We start from the raw sequence: 15,937 nt of genomic DNA, 5'->3' as shown, positions 1-15,937 counted from the left end.
AGTGGCAATAACAAATGGTGTGCCTAACTGCGATATAGCTTTACAAACAGGTTTTTACCATGACGTGGCCAAAGTGCAACCTGCAAGTGAAACTGCTAACAGGGTGCAGTACTACAGCCAGAGCTTTCACCGTCACACTAAGAAAGAAGACCCTGCAATAAATACAGTTTCATCAAGCACTGCTCCCTTAGGAACTGAGACAGCTTTCCCCTACATCCAGACAGTACCCCAGGACCTGAAACCTCTCTATCACCACATGCTCCATTGGCATCTGTCTCTCAAGGTACAACACCCAAGTTCCTGACAAGCTACCAAACAGAAACCTCTGTATGGCAAAGTTTGAGAGCCTCTGCGACACAAAGCAGCCTAGTTTACTAACGTACCATTGGAGAAAAGACTGAAACAGGAAAGTGATAACTAATAGGTATGCTAGCAGTGCCATTTCACCTGTGAAGTTACCGTCTCTGTCACTTTGTCAAACTGCAGGGAAGCTGTTAAGAGTACAGGCTTACAGAGCAAAGACAGCACTTAACATACCATACCCTTCAGGGAGTTTGAAAGTGAAGAACAAAGAACCTGGATTAGATAGCACTGCAAAGGTTGTCACAATTATGTCTGTTCTCTGGATGCTGCATCTTCACAGCTAAACTCCATGAAAACTTCTGCTCCGGCTTTGAAATGAGGAAGACAAAAGTCTTGAGTTCTCACAGGCTTATTACTAACATTGGTCAGGGTTAGAAATGTGATGATGGAAAAAGAGCATCTTATTCATCGTATCTGGTCCCTGAGGGGTTGTGACTTGTATACGCTTATTTTATTGACACAAACAAGTTTTAACTTCTATTGTCTTACAGAGGAAGAGCAGGCTGAATTCAATTCTGGCTCACACATCATCTGCGATTGTAGCCAAATCCCAGCCACACAACTTTTATTACTGGGAGGATGTCAGAGGCAAAAGACACAGCTGGATATTCAGATCCCAGACTGAGCTGTGCTGGCAGTTAGGCAAACCAGCTTTTGATTTGTATGTAAACAGAGCCAATCTGAACTGGAAGGTCATTAAGAGAAAACACATTTTACACAACATTGTACAGTTGCTTTTCCAACTTTCCCCATACTAACATTTTTTTAAACAAGACTTTGTCTTCTCTTGTTGACTGTTTCAATGACAATTTCTGATCTTACTGAAGTCAATGGCCAACCCTCACTGATTTTGATCGGACCAGAAAGTGGGTCTGAGGACAGAATGGCATCCAAAATTCTACTGCTCCGTTCTACCACTTATGTAGAAGAATTGGGTTGATGTAGACCTAAAACATATGTTGTATAAAAACACAGAATTTGTACATCTACATCCTCACAAAAATCCCAATGAGCCTTTACAGTGTCTGCAGTCCAAACATTGCTATCCCTATAACAAATAAAACACTTCACTCAACATGAAAGTAACGAAGCCCCTTTTATTACTCAGGAGTGATGTCCATAAAGAAATTTTTTCTTCTATCCTGACACTGTTGTCTTCTGTAAAAGAGCCAGAAAGGTCCCCACTGAATGCCCTGCAATTATATTTAGGGGGAGGCAAAATTATTGGGAATTTCCTTTACTCCATGGTCCTGTCCCAAAGGCCCCAAGGACACCGTACTTCTGTAGCTCATCAACTCAACCCTTTGAGCCTGCCATAGAAGGCGATGCTTTCCACTCATCCCTCAGGGCACTGTATGCACTGCTTCCTCTGTTCTCTTACTAGCTGCCAGCATAGGAGAAGCCTTCTGACTTCAATGGGAATTTGGAAAACAAACCCAAGAAATTAGGATTATATTGCTGGCATTCAGCAAGACAGCGTATCGTGGCATTTGAAGCAGTCTGACAGCCTTTGACACTATGCCTTGTAACTAGAAACATTCCCTTAACAAGCCTAATAAAGGCCTTGCTCCCAATGCTCAAATATTGATTATTTCATACATTTTCTAGTGACTGACCGAACTAGCAGTTAGATGAGGGGAACAGGAATAAACCGACAACTAATTTTAATGTCATGAGGCCCCTAGACACACTGAAACTTCTTGTCTCCCAGACACTGAGGCAACTTGGGGGAAATTACTGCAATTACCTTCAACTGATGTGGGAGTACAGGTACACACTACCTACAGGAGCTACTTAGTGCACCTAGGATCCTGTCCTTTAGGAAAAATGGGAGTTGATGTAACTGCACTTCTGTAGCTGAATCCCCTAGGGGAGTTTGACTGAGAGGCTGCAAACTTCCTTCCTCTGTTTTCCAACACAGTAATTACGTGACATATAGAAAATGCAAGTCCATTGCAGATGCAACTGAATGATGTTTCCAAACCATGTCACAGCCTCAGATCTCACAGCTTTATTTTAACTGAGGCACTCAACATTTTGTACTGTAGCTACAATTAAAATAAGATTATGAGAACACACAAAGAAACCACACAGTTCTTGTGAACAAGGCGTTAACGCCCAATCCATTATTGTGAGAAGGCTTTTAAGAGTGTTCCCAGTAGAAACAAAAATATATTTTCCCTGAGTAAGCCCGAATGCAGAGATTCAAAAGCTTGAGCTGGATCCCTGCTACTTTTTTTTTTGTTTTCTTCCTCCTCTGTGATTAACTTAACTGTGATTATCTGAGGTAACTGTTACTCTTTAAGGAAACGAGTTTACCATTTTCTCTTCTGACAGAAGACCTCAATCTGCCTATAATTAACAGCAAGGCATTTGCAGCTGCAGGTTTAAGATGACTAACAGAGATGTAACTGGGCTATCAAAGCAGGGAACCTTCTGGGGCAAAGCGCAAACGCCTGTCATTCTCCATTAGTTCCTCAGGGTGTCTATTGGCAAAACGCACTGTATTGTTCCACTGTCGAACGAGCAAAATAAATAGGTTGTTATAGTTTGTCATGTTTAAAAGGGGAATCTCGGGTATAACTGTTGAAAATAGCTTTAATCTAATGACCGTATCTTTCTATAACTTATTAGCATCGTGAAGAAATTCCACTCAAAATAATTTTAATATGAAACCCTGAATCTTATACTGGAAACCCAAAGACACTTCCTTCTGCAAGGACACAAGTGGTCTAGTTATTGCATCGCTCCAGTCAGCGTATCTGTTTGTGTTACCAGGAGACGGCAGAGCTGGGGCATGAACAATCTGCAAATTCAGGAGGGGCCACTGAAGCTTTCTTTGCTCCAAAGATGCCTGTCTTTAACGTATGTGGGGTACTTTTAAAGGCCATTAATGAAAGAATAGTAAAAGGCATTTCTGAAGGTATGAGCTAAGAAAGAACAAAAAAAAAAAAATCGGACTTCTAGTGGATTTCCCTGTTCTAGTGCATTTCCCTGTCTTCAGCCCTAGCCAGTTTTCCCAGACTCCTGAGCACAGCCTTATTTCTTTTCTTACTATCAGTTTACCAGTGCTGATGTTTTTTAAGTTGAATCAAACTTGCATCAGATTCTGGGAATGGCTGGGACCCCTATCCTCAACTTTCATGTTTTGAGAACAGTATTTCATAGTTTTTATTCTGCTAAAATAATCTTGAGCATTAAAAGTATAAATCTCAATGCTTAGTATTTTAACTTGATTTCCATAAAGACATTTTGTCCTTTAGCAGCACTCCTTCACTTCCCCCTGCATTTATTCAGAGCCCTTGGCTTTTCTGGCCAGACTCTTGCTCTTAATCAAACCCTGCTGTGACTTCACTGACATGGTTTGACAGGTCTCTGTTGACATCTGAAGGAGAATCCTTGAATGTTTTGAAAAGGACCACTGCTCATTGCTCTACAGAGGTAATCTGGGGGACATGCCCCTTTAGCACTGAAAGGATTATTTTCCCTTTTGCCACAGACCTTCCCCCTTTTTGTACAGCAAGGAAGTTAATTATGCTAGAAAGCTGAGTAAGGACCTGGTTCACAGAAGCCCCAGGGAAGCAAAAGGGCAGATTTCCTTATTACAGAAAATATCTAACTTAGGACAAAATAGCTAAATCTAACTTACTGCAACACAAGCCTTTGTTTCAGAAAGCAGCTTTCCTGGAGGGCTGAGAGACATCTCAATCCCCAGAAGAGTTTCCTCTTAAATTATTCCATAGAGCAACACTTATAAAAGCGGAAGCTGGAAGGCAGACTTTGATATAATCCTTTTTATAAAGTGCTCTGATGTCCTAAAGTATCAGCATGAGCTGCCATGTGGTAAGCATTTTGGAAAAATTATCTGTTTATTTAGAAATGTAAATAACAATAGGTGGCCAAATATTTTATTGTCTTCTCAGAAAGAAAACAATTTAGATTTCAAGAATTATACTAAACAGAAGTGAAATCTGGCTACAGTGATTACACAAACATCAAGATACCTACCTGACTGACAAAGACTTCATGCCTTCTTGTAGTATTAAAGCATGTTAGTATTCAGGATGATTATGAGTATGTTTGACTGATTCAAAAGATGTAGGTTGATTTCCCCATAATACACACTGGATATGTGACCAATTTACATACAAGATTTTCTGGTCCCACAGATGCCATTCTTAATTAAAGAAAATTCTGCAAAAAATTACAGCACTGCTGGGATAAGTAACATCAAGAGAATCCCCTCGCTCACTACTGAAATATGCAGCTCTTCTACAATAAAGCATGCAGCAATTTTAGTCAGCACATAGATCAGCCCTTTAGAAGTAGCAATAAAATAAAATGTCAAATTATAATATCATGAGGAACTTAGGAAGACAAAATGCTAACTAATTACCACAATTATTTCAGCAGAATTAAAGCTATTAAATATCGACTCCAAAATATGAAATATGATAACAGGGGAAGAAGAAACATTGGGGAATAGTATCACCTTTCTGATCAGAAACACTTAAGTAAGATAAATACATCTAAAACAAATCCCATTCAGAAGATGACACAGGTCTGCAAACGAGTGAGTCAGAAACTGGGATGAAATCACTGACAGCTTTGCCACCAGACCTGACTGAGACCAGGATTTTATCTCTGCACTTCTGGTGACCTCAGTTTTCGGGCAAGCTTTCTTAATTGCAGTACATATTCTCACTCTACAGTTTGGATCTTGAGCCTTCATGCACTCAGCACCCTGCATTTAAATCAATAAAGACATCAATGAACCACCTAAGTACAGTAAAACCCAACTGGATCAATGGGATATACTACTCAACTGTCTGTCTGTATACTTCTAAGTTTTTTATAAAAACGTTAGAATTCCCAGTTACATATTTCTTTCTCTGAAAAGTCTGAGTGTTTTTATATCTTTCTGATTGTCACAATCAGACACACGCAGTACTTATTTAAGGATATATTTTCCCATGACCTCAGAGATTCACTCTTCTGACACAGGGAGCTCATGGAAGGAAGTTCATTAGCAGTTAAACAGAGGAAGTGCAATAAAGACTATCTACCTCGTAGGGGAAAAAATGCAATCCCAACAGCAAAGAATTATTATACAGGAAAAAAAAAAAGAATTTGTGCCTTTCTGCAGTCTCATAAAAAAACCTGCAGAGAGCCTGTGATTCTGCATGGGCAGATGTCCTCTCTCCTGTGCATTGTATAATCAGAGCCCTTTTGGACTTAAGTGAAATAATAATAATAAAAAAGAGAATGGAGTGCAATTTCCATGGAAACTTGGAAACAGATGTAACATTATTTGCAGTAAGCCTTTGTACTGTGAATGGAAAATTTTCTAGTTTACATGAATCTCTGCTATTATTTTCTTTGCAGTACAAACTTGGGCCAAATATTTTCTGTCATATTAAAGATGCAAATACTCAGGTTTCCTTTCTGTCCAGTACAATTATGCACAAAAGCTTCAGAAGCTGCAGTGAAATACCTGATACCTATCTTTCCATGAACCCAAAACAGATATCAGAAAAAAAAAAAAGAATAATTTTGGCTTCTTTTTTGCTTGTTCTCTTCAAGTGAAAACAGCTTAGAAAACACCTCCTGTTTATGTGTAATGTTACAGGCCAGTAGACAGCCAGAGAGCATTGGCAGATGTGCCTAATGTTAATGGGAGCTTAACTATCTCCTAATATTAGATCAATTAGTTACTCACTCCTGGTTTTCCATTTACCATGAAAGACAGCTTTCTAGCTCAGGAGTATGCACTCACAGATTAATTACTTCAGATAGCTTTCTCACAGATTAATTACTTTCAGATAGCTTTCTCAGATACAAGTAAGTTCCCAACAAAGTACATTTAGAAGTCCAAAACCATGGCAATGACTTGTGACCTGATAACTGGTTTTGGAGACTAGAGCACTTTCACCTCGCTGTGTTCTCAAGACCAGACAGAGCAACAACCAAGAAAAAGTGTAGCAGTGCCACATCAAAGACCCGCACCCAAAGCAGTCCTTATATGAACACTTTCTCTTCACCTTATTACTGAAGCATTTTTTTCTGCATATTCTGAAGAGCAGGGAAGAAAAAGCATCCCTGTGTTTCATGATCATGCAGGACCCCCTTTTTACTTGTTCACAAGCTCTCCTCCTTGCTAAGCTGAACTTTCTATTTGCCACACACCTCCAGTGCAAATCAGTTACTCAGACTTGTTCTTCTCAAGATGGAGTTCTGCCCTGCTCAGCAAGTACTCGTTTCCTTTAAGTTGATTATTTGCCCACACATTACCAGAGCAATTCAAACTTTAAGCTAAATCTGGCAGCAAAGTCTAACATACACCTAAAGAACAATAGAACTTTTGGTGAAAACTTATGTCCTTTTTTGTTTGTTCCTATTTTTTATAAATTAGACCCTTCTGCCACCACAAAAATGTCCAGCATCTGATTTATCTACTATTTTAGACATGTCATTGTAGCAAGCTTTTCAGTTGAGTTGGTCTGTGTTTGCATTAGAGGTATCTATACCACTCATATTTTAGCTACGCTCATTTTACCTTCACTGCAGATCTGTAGAACTATACCAGTCTTTGCAAAAATTAAGCTGGGATCATGGCACAGTAAGATAAAGCAAATGATATCTCATTTTTACAGCTACAAGAAAGTCCACTGTTGCGGCACCTAAGAAGATGTACCAAAAAGCACAGAGTTTACATTACCATTTATATAATTAATGAAGTGACTTTTTATCTTACATGAGTTTCAGACCTCATTCTCTTGCTACTCCTCCCTCTCCCAGAAGCAGGCATAATTGTGACAGTACAGAAATTAACTTTGAACAATGCAAGTCCTAGTTTTGAGCTGGGCTGCTCCACGTGTTAAGCCTAGTGTGGGAACGGTAACAAAAGTGGACTGTAAAACCTTTCTCCCTTAAAAGCAGCTGTTAGTTGGTGTAGTGTTGGAGCTATGATAATTACATGCCAGTTCAGGGGGCAACCCTGCAAATCTTGTGCCTGACCTGTACTATTCACAGATAGGAAGAGACCAACGATATAATCTAAACCAGTCTGGAACAGGCTGTCTGTATGCCCATCTGCTCACCTACAGTAACTGGATGCTGCATGGTCCTGCATGCCCCTTTTCACTCCTAGACATGCCTCTAGAAAAAAAAACTTTTCTGTAGACCTCAAAGCTCTAGGGCTGAAATGCGGGTACAGTTGGGACCATATTTGTGCAGAAGATTTGAGTTGTCTTTAACTGAGGTAACAAACACAGTGACAACATCAAACACCTGCCGGAGAATCAGCGCAAAGAAGTTGTCTGATTAAGAGACTGAACGAGACCTGCCCTAGGAATCCTGGCTATACTTGAGACAGTCATTGTTTAAGGCAAGGGACTGCTTCATAAGGATTTGGTCTTTAACACAGATTTCATCATAGGCTGACCGACTGAAGCTTTCTCTTTACAAATTCACACATAATTCAAAATGTCACGTTGATTTGATACCTGCCTGGCCAAGCGAGATGACAGAGCAAGTCAATCACCTTGCTCTTCAGATGTGTTTCCCCTTTTACATCTTGAAAATTCTACTCACTGACTTGCCGATCATGCGAAGAAAGAGGAAGCAGCATGACTCAGCTCCACACTACAATGGCTGGAGCAGATCCAGACCTAGCAATCCTTTGGGCTTTCCTTACCAAAATACAAATCTGCAGCTCGGATAATGTAAAGCATCCAGTATTTGTGCAAGAAATGTTAGATGGGCAGCATGCCAGCAGCAGTCCTTAAGCAATGTGCTAGTTCTTTATACTGATGGAAAATTATCTTCTAAAGAGTTAGGAAGGGAACAAAAAAAGCCAAAGGGCTGTGATCTTAAACAGTGCCTATGGAAGACAAAATGCTAAAGAGCAACACCCTCCTTGACTGTACTCCATAGACATGGATTTACATGTAAATCTAGCAGTAGATAACTTATTAATTTAGCAAGCTTCACAACATGCCATACTGGGAAATATTTCTGTATAATCTGTAAATTGCAGAAGTCATAACAGAGGCCTAGGAAAACTACTGACCTTAAGGAATCCTGGAACGCTGAGTAAGTTTCAAGACCCCTGAGTTCCAGTGCTTTGTCTAAACTGCTGGAAAATAGTACTCTAAAAACTAGCTAATCTAAAAACCCAGTGTCACCTAGAAATTATTCCTGATCCTCTACCATTTTGCTAACACCTGATCCACATATGTTTTTCATGAAGAGCACCCACACGGCAAGTTATACAACTTGAAGGTTATTTCACAGCAATACAACCTCAGAGATAAAGATCTCAAATGTAAACCTGTTTCTTAGAACAACGTTCCACATTCTGGTCCATGCTCAGAAGTTCTGGGCAATGGGAAGGATCTGTCTTTTCAGGCATTCACTGAGGGAAATCACGTATCAGTCACTACTTACATAAATACGTGTAATACCATTAATAAAAGTAATAAAGAGGCATGATCCAAGCTATTTCTCTGAAATGGCCCTTGCCTTCCTACAGAGCAAACCAGAGCATTACTTGCAAAATCAGTCCTCTGGACTGTGTGTCTGTGATTATGACGGAGACGTACCAGGTAACTCGCATCACATACTAACCAACCTCACACTGCATCAGAGGATGAGAGGCCAGTAGGCTTCTAGGCTCTCTGCTAATTTCAAAAGATGGTTCATTGAGCAGACTTCATGCTTAGCAAAGCTTAGCAGCTTTTTTCCTTATCCCTTCCCAAAACGTTTTGGGCACTGTCATATGATTGTACTACAAAACTTGAAGTTATCCAAACCCAGTTCATGAGAAGTGAACGGAAACATCTCTTTTCATTCCAAAGGAAAAACAACTCCTAAGCTGTTTTCGTAAGTGAGCTGAAAACTTGGAGAGAAACCTAAAGCTAAAAAAAGCAAAGAACTCCAGAAGATTCATATTCTGGAGTGTGGTTTCTGTTGCCTTAGCTCAAGGGGAAATATGTTCATGGGAAAACAGCCTGCCTGGAGCCAGATTTTTGTCAACTCTGGCTTTTCTAGTTGGTGTGGCTTTAGATCAATATGTTGCTATTAAAATTATTTCTTCATGAACAAAAATATTCTTTATGGATTGTATGATAGTTGTTCACAATCGAAACAACCACTTGTACCATCTTTCCTAGCAGTCAGTATCTAGTTCAGCTCCTATCAACCCTAGACAGACAGTGATCAGACAATTTAAGAGGCCTTTACAATGTTAGTTCTGAGTTTCACTGATTCAAAGTGTTAAATCAATCACCTTCCCAGAAAAGTTCCTGAACGAATCCCAAAACAAAGAATGTCAGCTTTAGCACCTATGTTTGTATCTACACACAACTAAAGAAAAAAACATCACACCTTAGAAAAACGATGTTGTTGTATGGCTTAATTTGAAAGAATCTTACTGCCATGTTATTATGGACTGTCTTTAATATCACTTTAAAAAAGTGATAAAATTCACTTTTGTCTTTAGCCAGGACTAAACCAGATTATAAATATACTAGAATTCCACACTAACGCTGTGAAGACTAGCATACAGACAAACCAGCCACAGGCAATTCAGAGAATTTGTAATTGTCTGTATAACACTGCAACAAGCGTAACAAAATGTGATCATGCTGCCCAAATACACTGTGCCAGACTCCAACAAGTATGGTTATTGTAATTATAGATGCTATATCAACAGCGTTTAACCTAGGGATTATGATTCCCATCATACATGTGAATTGTCTCCTGCATTAATTACATTTATGTTAACAAAAATACCTAATATGATCTTTTTTTGAGATTCCTCAAGACTTTTTAGACTAATACAGTAAGCTTGCATTGAACTTTAAAGTGAACTTCGCCCCCTCTTTAAAACTTCAATGAAATCATGTTTTAAATGGAAACCAGTTACCTGTGATCAATGATTGTTACATCGGAAGCAGGAATCCCCAGAAGAAAACAACTCTGTTCCAGTTCTTTCTTACGAATCTCTCCTTGATTGTAATAATTTCCTGAAAATAGCAAACACAGTAACACTGTCTTACAACCTGACTTCTTTCTCAAAGCAGTAAGCATGAGCACCACACCTTAAATAAAGGAACAGATATATTGCAGGGGACAAACTTCATAGTTTTTACCTGAGCAACACCCAGCTTAGCTGAGGCTAAAATGCTGAGGCAAAGTTCTGCCCACCTTGACTACATTCCTCATATTTATTTATGCACCGAGTGTGGCTTGCAAGCCATTCTGGAGTTTATTTGGCAAAGGCACCAGAAATGAGATCAGTGGTCCAACAGTCCAGTATCCTCATCCTAAGAGTTAAAGTTAAATGATTCTGCCAAAGACATAAGAGATCTTCCAAACAACAATTCTGGAATAATCTGCTTGGGAAACTGCTTCCAACAACATGTTTGATTAGCAAATGTCTTATTCCTTAAAACATCAACATATCTAGATCTTCTGAGTTTTTTGTTTGGGCTTTTTGTTTTATTTTGGTATATGCCTAATCCACTTCTGAACATTGTTAAATTTTTGGCAAGATTTAGTATCTTTTTTCATGAACTCCACAGGCTGACTGCACTTTGTGGGGAAAGAAAAGGAGGCTTCTAATATGCATATACATGGACTAACTGCTTACACATTATCTGAATGGAAGGCACCAATATACTACAAAACAATTGAGCAAGATCTTTCCATAAACACAGGAGAAACCGCCTTTGCAGTGAGGTGACTAAAAGTCATTACCACTGGCAAATTTCCAGGTTGTCTCTGTAAAAGAGGTTAGTGGGATCGTAGTCCACTTGTTTAAAAATAAGTACTCACAACAAATCAGTAATAATTAATCTCCTTAGAACGGCCAAAGAGTCACTCCTCCTTCACTATTAGACATGATACTGTGAACTCCCTCCTGTACTCTTAACAGCATAGGCCCACAAAGCCAAGCTCAACAGCAAGTCCGAAGTACTTGGGACAGAATTGTTGAGATAACACACAGAAAGCCTGTCCCACGGCACATACTATACGCAATTAAAGTTTATAGTATGGTCTGGGCTGCTTCTAATGAGTGCAGCTGCCTTATAACACTAGGATACTGCAATAAAATACAGTGATGGCACTAGGATTTGAAGAAATGAGGAATTCAGTCATAACAATCTCTGGTTTAAGACAAAGATTTTTCAGAAGTGTCCATCATTCACAGAGGAAATTCAGACAGAAACAAGTATAGCAAGCTTCACACAACTTACAGAACCAAAAGAAGATTAGAAACCTAATTTAGATAAGGCATTTGGGAAAAGTTAGACTGAGACCAACAACTAGCAGGGAAGCAGGATTCATTATCTTTAAACACTGCCTCCTTCTTCAGTGAATTATTTTCTCATCTTGCCCAGACATTCCCATATTTTTTCTTGGCATCAGCCATGCAAAGTCCATGCCAGAGCTGTGACGGCCCCTTCCAGAATGTTGCCCTGTGCAGGGCAGTACTTGCAACCCAATTTTAACTTTGAAGTAATAAAATGAAAAAAAATACAGCTGAGTATTAATGTATGATTCAAGTCTGTAGTCAGCTGTATTGAATTACACTGGAACTTTTTTATTGTTGTGCGTGTGAGTCATCTAAATCTAGCATTTCTCTCAAGCAGTGTTGCAATCTGAGCCATCCCTAGCAAGCTTTGTAAATTTTTCAAAGAGGAAGAACAGTAACTAGAAAAAACCCACTCTTCCTGCAGACTGTAAGTAAATGGTTTTAGGAGTCTATGACAATGATTAGATGTGGGTTTGCTGAGGAACGTCAGCTTGGTAGTCTGCATCTCAGTTGTAAATTCCAGCTTAAGCAAAATTAATTTAAGTGTGCACTTTCACTAGATGGATTAAATTGAGTACAGTGGGACTCACTTTAGACTGTTTTTTTGCAAGGCCATTAACAACACTAGTGTTTTAAGATAACATACCTTGTGCTGCAATGCAGTGTGATAGCTGACTGCAGGTGATGTTTTATCCAAATAGTACCACTGTTCTCAACATACCAAACTTCTGCCGAACTCAAAGGAATAGACCCATGTTCCACAGCTTGAGAAACTTGTCAGGACATCAGGAATGTATAAATGCTAACAAGAAAAAATGGGAAGCTATTGAGAGCAAAACAGCTGAATAGCTGATGCTGCTGGACCTCATCCATGGAGCACTCAATAGAGAGGCAGCTACTACAGAGAGCAAAGCACATACTGAGGTATTATGTCAGTCAAAGATTATTCAGTGCATAAAAGACTGGGTTTTTTTTCACAGTGCTGTAATTCCAATTCATTTCTAAGTTATTTTGATTGACATTTGAAAACTGCAAGTACGATGGTTTCTAAGACAATTTCATCTCAGTGTTACAATTTGCAGAGTCTTTGATCAACTCATTTGTCATCATCAATCACACAAACAATGACAGGATGAACCATGTGAATCACCCAAAAGACTAGTAAGAGGCACAGAAAAATGTATGGGTGATTACCATGCTCAGTGAATATATGCTCCTATATGGGCCGCTAGTTCCGTTACAAAGACATGCAAGGGCATACATAGAAGGCAGTGTCAAACAATGTTTCACGTCACTAGATCAGGAATAAAGAAAATTTAACAAAACAAACAGAAACACAACACTTATTTGGAAAGTTCTCTAACAGCAGGAGTGTATTAGTCCCCAAAACTGAAATGGCAGAGTTGCACTTCAGTAATCTCTCCATAGCTGTGAAAAAGCCAGATGGAATCCACAGACCTTTGTTCCTCAGCAAAGACAACTGAAAGCTTTGCACTAAATCTTGAATGGGAGGTATAGAGCGATCAGTAAAGCCATTACACCACTGGACTTCAACAATAGTTTAATCCCAGTCTTCTCACCTATATGGTCTGTTATGACAGAAAGCTTTCAAAACAAAACCAGAAAAGTTGGCAATGAACTAGCTGGAGCTTTCAAAAACACAGAGAGCCCTTTTCCAAATGTAAGTAGCCATCAGTGTAAGATGTAAATGTTTGTAGTCTGAAGTACTCCTCTCAACAAATATAAATAATCTTTAGTTTTCACCCCAGGCTCATGAATTCTGGTATAGCAATATGGTCTGAAAGATTGATTAAAATGAGGTTAGTTGGTATGCACAAAAAACCTGACCAATGTAATAACTGATTAGGTATCAGTTCTGCAGAAAAAAATAACCTGGAGCTTTGGTAGATCACGAGAAGCACACAGGAGTGTCATGTGCTATGAAAAATTTTTGTCCTGGGCAAACTGTGGAGCCTGTAAGAATGTTTTCATTCTATTCAGCCCCAGAAAGGCCTCAGCGGGAGTACTGCTTCCAGTTTTTGGTAACTGCACTTCAAAAAAGATATGAATCAACTGGAAGAGTCCAAAGGAGACTGATGAGAATGATCAGAGAAAACATGATTTATAAGGAAAGACTGCAAGAAACAGGGTTGTTTAGTCTGGAGAAGATAAGACAAGAGGCAGATAACGGCCTTAAAATATGTAGGAGGCTCTACAGAGATACTGTGATTTCCATGTTCATGGCAGAGAGGAAAAATAAACAAACAAGCTTAAATTACACGAATTATTCAGGAAAAAGTGATGTGAAGAAAAGCTCAGCCAGCACTGACCCAGACCACACAGGCTGAGGAACCTCCCCGGAAGTTCTGAAGAACAAACTAGACATCTGTCTGCAGCAAATGGCAACACATTGATTCTGCCTTCAGGTTGACTGACCAACAATGCAACCTCGGGTTCCCTTCAGGCCTATTTTTCTGAGATTGGGTTGTCATGCAACTGTTATTTTTAGATGTGTTTCAGCAAATGTATCATTATGACTTTAAAACTGCATCATCCAAGCAAGTCCTCTCTCTACCATACAATGGAATTACAAGGAGATGCCAAAAGGTTGTGCTAAGCAGCGCCTTTGTACAACTTACAGACACTTCAGCACAGTGTGAAAGTACGTCAGTGCTGCAACCGGAGATCAGATTATGAAACCTCTGGCACAAGGTTCAGATGCAGAGGGAGATTTTGCTACCGGGTGCAGTTGCGGAAACGCTGCAGAAAGTAAGTTTGACCAAAGCCACCAGTGCGTGGCAGCTCTCTGGGCTGCGCAGGATATGATGAGGGTGCACTAGGACACCAAACCGCAGATGGATGGCAAGGCGGCTCCTCCGCGGTGCCACACTATCATGGCAGCACAGGCCCAGAGAGCCATGAGGCTCAGCACGGCAGTGTGTGGCATCACGGTGACATCACACGTGGTATCGCAGCCCAGTGGGGTTGCCTCACGCTACCAGCACCGCTTGCTGCTCCAAAGCACTGACATGTCATCACAGCCTGGGGCTTACGTCACATCACGAGGCCACGGATGGGATGACATCATGGCGGCTTTCCCATGACATCACGGGCGGGAAGCGCGGCCCCTACGGGCAGTCGCGGCGGCACCTCGGGGGTGGGTGCCCCGCCGCTCCCAGCGCATCCGCCCCCCCCTCACCTGCGGAGCAGCACAGCACCGCGGCGCGGCCGCCGGCCCTGCCCAAGCCGAGCACCGTGGGGGCGAAGAACATGGCTTCGTCATCAGGGTGCGCCGTCACCAGCAACGCGCGGACGCCATCCGCCCGCGCCGCCGCCGCCCTTCCCCTCGGGGAGGCGCGAGCCCCGCCGGTCGCGTAACGGCGCCGTAAGCGTCGCGCGCCACCGAGCAGCAGCGCGAGCAGCAACAGCAGCAGCAGCAGCGCCGCCGCCGCCGCCCCCCAGCCCCACGGCCCCGCTGCCATAGCGACCGCGTCGCGCTGCTCCGGCAGGAAACGGCAGGGGCAGCGGAAAGCTTCCGGGGCACGCAGACTATTTCCCCCCCCCCCCCCCCGATACACACACACCTCCCTTTTCTACCCCGCCTCGGGGCGGGGCCGCTGCCGCTGAAACGTGCCCCGGCTCGTCCCGTGCAGGGCTGCCTCCGGAGGAGGGGCGCACCGGGGGGCCTCCCGCCGCGCTGCCCTCGCCGGGCCTGGCAGGGTCCCAGCGGGAGAGCGGAGCCCCGCCGACGGCGTCTGAACAGGGGCCCTGCCCGTGGGGGGAGCCGTCGTTGCCCGGGCCCTGCAGCACACCAGCTGACCCTGCTGATACGTTAAGAAATAATAACTTCATAGTGATAAAAGTTGAGCTTTTCAGCGTGTTAGTACCTTTTATCCCTGCGCTGTGCTACAGTGGAAGAGACGCGGGTTAGGCGAAACCTCAAAAGCAGGGCAAGAGGAGCTTATCTTCAGGCACGTTCTGCTACCTGCAGATCTGGCTATCCCAAGTGTGGCTGCAAGGGGGAAAAAAAAAACCAAACCAAAAGGCAATGTTTGGATACGTACTAGAAGTGGAGTCAACCATTGGAGAAGGTTGCAGAGCAAAAGGAGACAGGAAGTAGTAAAATAAACATGAAAAAGGCAATTGGATACATGATGGCCTGGAAACTTTGCTTTTCAAGACAAACAGGCAATATGGAAGGCAAGCATATTAAGTTGGCAATGGTGGAGTGTGTTGGGTAGGTTAAAAGAATGA

At 41.6% G+C, this 15,937-nt stretch overlaps 1 protein-coding gene across 2 annotated transcripts in view; it reads right to left on the bottom strand.

The window, feature by feature from the left end:
- PIGL (phosphatidylinositol glycan anchor biosynthesis class L) overlaps positions 1 to 15,223 on the bottom strand; it is a 62,001-nt gene extending 46,778 nt beyond the window's left edge. The window contains exons 1-2 of one of the 2 annotated variants that reach the window (XM_055795160.1): positions 14,883 to 15,223; positions 10,292 to 10,391 (exon numbers count right to left, since the gene is read on the bottom strand). In XM_055795160.1, coding sequence (XP_055651135.1) covers positions 10,292 to 10,391; positions 14,883 to 15,165 — 383 coding nt within the window. In that variant the 5' untranslated portion in view covers positions 15,166 to 15,223. The remainder of the gene's footprint in view (positions 1 to 10,291; positions 10,392 to 14,882) is intronic. The other variant, XM_055795159.1, reaches the window with a different exon arrangement.
- Positions 15,224 to 15,937: the final 714 nt, after the last annotated feature.

Source organism: Falco peregrinus, chromosome 2 (genome assembly GCF_023634155.1).
Source record: "Falco peregrinus isolate bFalPer1 chromosome 2, bFalPer1.pri, whole genome shotgun sequence".
In the NCBI taxonomy this organism is placed as follows: domain Eukaryota; kingdom Metazoa; phylum Chordata; class Aves; order Falconiformes; family Falconidae; genus Falco; species Falco peregrinus.
Note: the sequence above shows the minus strand (reverse complement) of the source record. Positions and strands in the feature narration are given on the sequence as shown.